This window comes from Garra rufa, chromosome 7 (assembly GCF_049309525.1).
Source record: "Garra rufa chromosome 7, GarRuf1.0, whole genome shotgun sequence".
In the NCBI taxonomy this organism is placed as follows: Eukaryota; Metazoa; Chordata; class Actinopteri; order Cypriniformes; family Cyprinidae; genus Garra; species Garra rufa.
The window spans coordinates 8,762,415-8,769,914 of NC_133367.1; the positions used below are offsets into that span (position 1 = coordinate 8,762,415).

The 7,500-nt window shown below is 43.0% G+C and overlaps 1 protein-coding gene across 1 annotated transcript in view; it reads left to right on the forward strand.

Annotated features, from left to right (window-relative positions):
• LOC141337909 (uncharacterized) overlaps positions 1–7,500 on the forward strand; it is an 831,413-nt gene that overhangs the window by 267,884 nt on the left and 556,029 nt on the right. Inside the window, exon 18 of the mRNA XM_073843485.1 lies at positions 7,484–7,500. This exon is cut by the window's right edge and continues 154 nt beyond it. Coding sequence (XP_073699586.1) covers positions 7,484–7,500 — 17 coding nt within the window. The remainder of the gene's footprint in view (positions 1–7,483) is intronic.

Below are 7,500 nucleotides of genomic sequence, written 5' to 3' on the forward strand. Positions count from 1 at the left end.
ATGCTGCCTGAGCCGGAAACAGAATTGATTAGTTCATCTCTCGAGTCTTCGGGTTTGAGTCCTTCGTTCATAGTTGCACAATTGCGCATGCGTGACTGAACGCATCACTCCCCGAGACGACTCGTTCTTCTCGAGTCACATTAAAGATTCGTTCAAAATGAACGAATCGTTCAAGAACGACCCATCACTAGTGCTCATGTGACGTGACTGATGCCAAACTCGTGCACATGACAGATGGACGTGGCTGTGTATCAAAGGTAAAAAATGATATAAATATTGTTCAGTTTCTCACAAAAACCGATCGTTTCGTGTCTTAAGACATCAATGTATCGTCACGAGCCGCAGGGTGTAAATTGGATTTGTCTGTGCATGTTTTTGTTTACTTTTAAAGGTCTGGTGCCCATCCACACCCATGATAAGGCTGGCAGACTGCACCGGTTTTCATTAAAAATCTTCGTTTGTGTTTTTCTGAGGAAACAAAGTAACCTACATCTTGGATGCATTGGGGTTAAGCAGATTAACATCAAATTTTCATTTTTGGGTGAACTATCCCTTTAAAATATAATAGATGAACAATTAGCATTAAGCTATATTTGAAAATGTATCTGATTATTAATGTTGTTGTTGTTTTTTGGCTTAAAACTCATTTAAACCATCACTGAGTTCTTGTAATAACATTTGAGAGGGTGGAAAAAATCCTTGTGAATGATCTCGTCTGGTGTGAATAGCCCCATAGGGATCTATTGTTTCAATTCAAAAGCGTCATTGAGCCAAATGTTTGTGTTCAGTGTGAAAAGGCGTTTAGTCTGTCTCAGTTTGTTCTGTTTCTTCATGTCATTCCAGACGGACTGATGATGATGAGATCAGATCTCTGTGTTGAGCACTGGCTGTTGTCAGACTCCTTGTGCAAACTAAAATCTCACTGGATTATTACAATTAATGGCAACATGAATGTTAACTGTAATGTAAACTGATATTTCATACTGACACACTACAGCAGAAGATAGAAATAACTGACTTTAAACCATTTTTATCTGGTAAAAATACTAGTGACATAAGACTTTTGCACAGTACTGTACAGAACAAAAATTATTGAAGTAAAACACTGACAAACGTTTTTGAAGCAAAACAGGGTGCTGTATAGCACTAACTGCTGTGGCGCGAAATGCAGATGGAGGGCAGGAAGTAATTTAACTCCATGGGAATCAATAGCAGAAACTTAAAATGCCTATGTATGTTTAAAGGCGCTCAACATCGGTCAAACCGAGTAACCACACAAAGCTTTTATAATTGCTTGAAAATCTGCTGTCGGTAACAGGGAACGGCGAGAAATTGACTGAAAATCGCAGAAAAAAGTGGCTTGTAAACCTCCGTCTGCTGTCAGGAAGAGAGTCAGATAATGCTTGAGTGTGCAAATGGTGAAGAAAATATATAATAATATGTTAAGATATTACTGAAGAAGTGTATAAATAGATACAGTGTGAGACAGTGACAATTTACTCAATGCTAAACGACACATGTACACGATGTACGCATATATTTGTAGTTTCGAGAGCTTAATGGATATTGCAATAAATTTAAGTGAGTGACAACTTTTTAGTGACTATATGAAAGCGATATTTGCTCGCTTTCTGCGCTATAATCAGTCCAGAATTTAAATAAAAGTTTCGCTTTACATGCCTGACTAAAAAAGCAGAACTGATGAGTCTGTCCTGCATTGGTTTGGACGCTATCACAAGAGAAAGGGACAGAAAATCACAACTGTGATCGTTATGTTATGATGATGATATTTTTTGTTTATATATATATATATATATATATATATATATATATATATATATATATATATTTGTTTATATCTTAATATTATTATAGCTTTAATTAACCATTTTCACACACAAGCATTGTCTGACTCTCCTCCTGACCGCAGACGCAGGTTTACAAGACACTTTTATCTGCATTTTTCAGTCAAATTCTTGCGTTTTCCTCCATATGAACAGTATATATTCATACAAGATAAGAAATTAAATTTCTAGGTTTGACCAATTTCCATAAACAACTTAAAACATAGGCATTTCGAGTTTCTGCTAGTGATTCCTATGGAGAAAAATAACTTCCTGCCCTCCAGCTGCATTTCATGCGTCATCAGAACCACGTGATTGCAAACAACCTATTGCTCTTCCTGACATACCTGGATGTGTAGCATCGAATTGCTTGGCGAATTTGAATCGGTGAATTTTTTGGAAGCAAAAAAATATGCATCGAAATGTCCTGTCAAGTATCAAAGGTTGCATTGAAATTATTTAGTATTGAAATTTTGAACACTGCAATTGTTAAATTTGTATTTTAAAATAATATGAATATTTAATATTTAAATTGTAAACAATGTAATAGTGAAAGTCGTATTTTAAAATAATCTCTATTATTAACATTGAAAATTTTACAAATTAAATTTTATGTTTCCACTTGAAAAATTCACAGCCTAAATATCCACCCATGTTGAATTGCACAACCTTAAAATGCAAGCACTGTTAATACGATGCATTTTATTTCAGTTAGTGCTATACAGCACCGTGTTTTGCTTCAAAAACATTTGTCAGTATTTTACTTCCATAAAAAATATATTACATTGATTTTACTGAAAATTTAAAAAGTTACATTTCAGGTGTTCAGTCACTTTTTGTCACGTAGAGATAAAGGAAGGGTCTGGGTCCAGGTGCAGGTTAAGGGTTTTAATTAAACAAATAAACAAACACAACCAAACCAAAAGGCCAACACGGCACAAACTGAACATAAACTGAAATACAAAATAACAAAACCAAGAACAAGATTATCAGGAACACAAAATAACATACGAGACAGAAGACAATGCAGCCAGAATGAGTAGTGGGAAATGAGAGTTCTTATAGACCAGATAATTGTGACCAGGTGAGAGGTAAATGATTGCTAATGACAAACAGGAGTGTACAATTTGGGGAAGTGCTGTGGAGGGAAGGGAAAACAGCGACCTCAGGTGGCTGAGGGAAGTCCCACAGCCCAGATCATGACAGTACCCCCTCTCAAGGGAACGGCTTCCAGACGATCCCAAAACAAAAACAAAAAATCTGGAGGGAGGAGGAACGGTGGAAGGTGTCTCAGGGGGAGGGATGGCGGGCCAGGCCTGTGCAGCGGAGTAACGTGGGTGGACACTGCCGCCAGAGGAACGGGAGCTGACCTCGCCGCCAGTAGAACGTCCGCGGGCCCCGCAGCCAGAGGAATGCGAGCTGGCCCTGCAGCCAGGGGAGCAGGAACAGCGAGAGCGGTCGCCGCAGCGTCTGGAACAGAGAGAGCGGTCACCGCCGCGTCAGGAGCAGAGAGAGCGGTCACCTCCGCGTCAGGAGCAGAGAGAGCGGTCACCGCCGCGTCAGGAGCAGAGAGAGCGGTCACCACCGCGTCAGGAGCAGAGAGAGCGGTCGCCGCAGCGTCTGGAACAGAGAGAGCGGTCACCGCCGCGTCAGGAGCAGAGAGAGCGGTCACCACCGCGTCAGGAGCAGAGAGAGCGGTCACCACCGCGTCAGGAGCAGAGAGAGCGCTCACCGCCGCGTCCGGAGCAGAGAGAGCGGTCACCGCCGCGTCAGGAGCAGAGAGAGCGGTCACCTCCGCGTCCGGAGCAGAGAGAGCGGTCACCGCCGCGTCCGGAACAGAGAGAGCGGTCACCTCCGCGTCAGGAGCAGAGAGAGCGGTCACCGCCGCGTCAGGAGCAGAGAGCGCGGTCACCGCCGCGTCAGGAGCAGAGAGAGCGGTCGCCGCAGCGTCTGGAACAGAGAGAGCGGTCACCGCCGCGTCAGGAGCAGAGAGCGCGGTCACCACCGCGTCAGGAGCAGAGAGAGCGGTCACCACCGCGTCAGGAGCAGAGAGAGCGCTCACCGCCGCGTCCGGAGCAGAGAGAGCGCTCACCGCCGCGTCCGGAGCAGAGAGAGCGGTCACCGCCGCGTCAGGAGCAGAGAGAGCGGTCACCGCCGCGTCAGGAGCAGAGAGAGCGGTCACCTCCGCGTCAGGAGCAGAGAGAGCGGTCACCGGCGCGTCAGGAGCAGAGAGCGCGGTCACCGCCGCGTCAGGAGCAGAGAGCGCGGTCACCGCCGCGTCAGGAGCAGAGAGCGCGGTCACCGCCGCGTCAGGAGCAGAGAGAGCGGTCACCGCCGCGTCAGGAGCAGAGAGCGTGGATGCCGCCGCCTTCCCACGAAACTCCGACTCCACCCCCACCGCAAAGAAGGGGCGCCTCTGCATCTCCTCGGCGACACGGGCATCCATCGCCAGGCAGGCGTAGATATAATTGAAGCGCACTGCCGACGCGGCCTCAAATGACATCCCCTCCGTGATGGGAGCAGAGGGAATGGTCGCCGCCCCGACCACTGCCTCAAAAAAAAATGTCTTCCCCGCTGGACCCATTTTAGCTGGCTGCATTCTGTCACGTAGAGATAAAGGAAGGGTCTGGGTCCAGGTGCAGGTTAAGGGTTTTAATTAAACAAATAAACAAACACAACCAAACCAAAAGGCCAACACGGCACAAACTGAACATAAACTGAAATACAAAATAACAAAACCAAGAACAAGATTATCAGGAACACAAAATAACATACGAGACAGAAGACAATGCAGCCAGAATGAGTAGTGGGAAATGAGAGTTCTTATAGACCAGATAATTGTGACCAGGTGAGAGGTAAATGATTGCTAATGACAAACAGGAGTGTACAATTAGGGGAAGTGCTGTGGAGGGAAGGGAAAACAGCGACCTCAGGTGGCTGAGGGAAGTCCCACAGCCCAGATCATGACACTTTTGACCATAAAGACCACAAGTGTATCTCACAAATGAGGAGCATCAGAAGATTAAAGCTTGAAAGTGACTGTAAGCTGGAGATACTGAAGTGAATTCATATCTAACAACTTAATTTGTCAGAGTTTGCTTTACAACTAATATTAAATTAAATAAAGTTTTAGTTCATTTGAATATGGAATAAAATATAATTGTGTTTGGGGATTTTCATTGTTTAGGTCATTTCTAGAATAACTGATTAATGATCTGAATGTGACATTTTCATTCTGGTTCTAGGCTTTCAAACTGCAGTATCACTGAAGAAGGTTATAAAGCTCTGGCTTCAGCTCTGAGATCAAACCCTTCACACCTGATAGAGCTGGATCTCACAGGAAATGATCCTGGACAATCAGGAGTGAAGGAGCTCAATCATTTACTACAGGATCCAAACTGTCAACTCAAGACACTGAGGTGAGACCTGATCAAATAATGGTACACAAATAAATTTGAATGTTTCTTTTTTTTGGTTCTTTTTGTTAGCCATAAAATAATCTGGACAATGTTTCATCAGAATGATCATATCAGGTGCTGTGGGTTTTGTTGTTCTGATGATCAAAGTCAAAGTCTGCTTTATTGTCAATTCTACCGCCTGCGTTACTCGCAGACCCTTGGTGCATACGGATAACACTAACAGTAGAATGTAAAAATACAGACAAATACAGATTAAATATAATATAAGTACAAGTGTACTAATAAGGACATGTAAACAAGATAAAGTAGCACAAGGCACATGTCAGATAGAGTGCAAACCAGTGAAATAAAAAAAACAAACAGTGCAGATATAACGAGTGTAGTAAAAAAGAACTTATCATTCTGTTTAAAGTGACAAAGAGCACAGAGAGCAGTCTTTAGTTAAACTGTCAGAAGAGGTAGTTTTCAGTCCAATGCTGCACAAAGTGACTGGTGTGGGTCAGTGTGTGTTAGTGGGAGGGGGCTGAAAGATCCTGGGGATGTGGGAGTGGGGGGGGGGAGTTGAGTTTCCTGACAGTCTGATGGATGAAGCTGTTCTTCTGGTTAGAATGCTTTCGATGGTGCCTCTGTAGAAGGTGCACATGATGAGGCCTGGGGCTCTGGCTCTTCTCAGTTTGTGGAGGAAGTAGAGACGCTGCTGTGCTTTCTTGGCCAGTGCAGTGGTGTTGTTCGTCCAGGAGAGGTCCTCTATGATGTGCCCACCCAGGAACTTGCTGCTGCTCACTCTCTCCACAGTCAACTGTTGATGGTCAGAGGCTCATGCTGAGCGTGTTCTCTCCTAAAGTCAAGAACAATGTCCTTCATCTTCTCCACATTCAGAAAGAGATTGTTGTCTCCACACCAACCAGGTGCCTCCCCTTGCTCCTGTAGTTTGTCTCATCTCTGTTTCTGATGAGATCCATCACAGTCGTGTCGTCTCAAACATAATGAAGAGGTTGTATCTGTGTGATGGTGTGCAGTCGTGGGTCAGCAGAGTGAAGAGGAGGACCTCAGCACACATTAGGCTCGTTTGAGATGCGCCTCGCCTGAAATATAGGCCAGAGTAGGCGGCTGCAGTTAAGGGAGGAGTGAAAGAAGGGAAGTCAAGACGGACAGTTCTGATCTCCAGAAGCGCAAGATATACCTATGAGATCAAAGGCGGATATCGCGTTATTCACACTCAACCTGCTGTGTTGCTGATAAACATGATATAATTATAGTTCTGTTGCTTTCATATGAAAATAAATATGATGCACAAGACACATCATCATTAAATGCATCATTATAAGCCACTTGTAGTCTCTGAAGGCTGGCTTTTTTGTAATTCCACCAGAGATTTGCTGTGTACAGAGAAGTACAATATGCTTTGAACAAAATTAATTAAAAAGTTAATAAAAAGGCATTGATATGAATATCTTAATGAAATTAAAGAAACATAAATATTTTACGTTTTTTAGCTAAAAATACATAGCTATGTGTATGTTTTAAATGTTGAAATACGTCTAAATTGTACGTTTTAGCATCAATAAAATGTACAAAAATGTAGGTTTTGTGCCTCTAAATGTTGCATATGAATACCTCCGTATAAACAATGAGAGCAGGCTGTTGTGGGACACCTGTGTTCATTGTGATGGTGCTGGATGTGTTTCTGAGACACAAACTGCCTGAGGTCTCCCAGTCAGAAAGTCAAACAGTTGCACAGCGAGGTGTTGAGCCCCAGCTGGACCAATTTGTGAATGAGCTGTTGAGTGAATGATGACTGTCAACACAGTTTAGTGTGCTGCTGTTCTGGAGTATGGTATACCTTCCTCATTAACATCAACTTTTTTTATAGACACTTTTACTCAAACTATTTAAATGTTTCTGAACACACTGTAGTTTAATTGCCATCAAGCTCAGATTCCCTCTATCATTGTATCTCTACAGCAGGTCTTTGAGTCTCCAGATGATCATTCAAAACATTCAGTTTCACAAGACAGTTTTCTGCCATTTCTATTATGTGACTATTAGACTTTCAATTATTATGTATTTATTTGTGTATTCAAATTTTCAAAGAAAGGTTTTGCAATTACTAGAGCTCATTTTAAAGCAATAACATATCGTATCAGCGATTTTTCTAATGCCATAGATCTTTAAATCAGAACTAAATTGATCTTGCCTGCTTCATCTTGTTTTCTGCAGGTTTTTGGGTCCTGCTG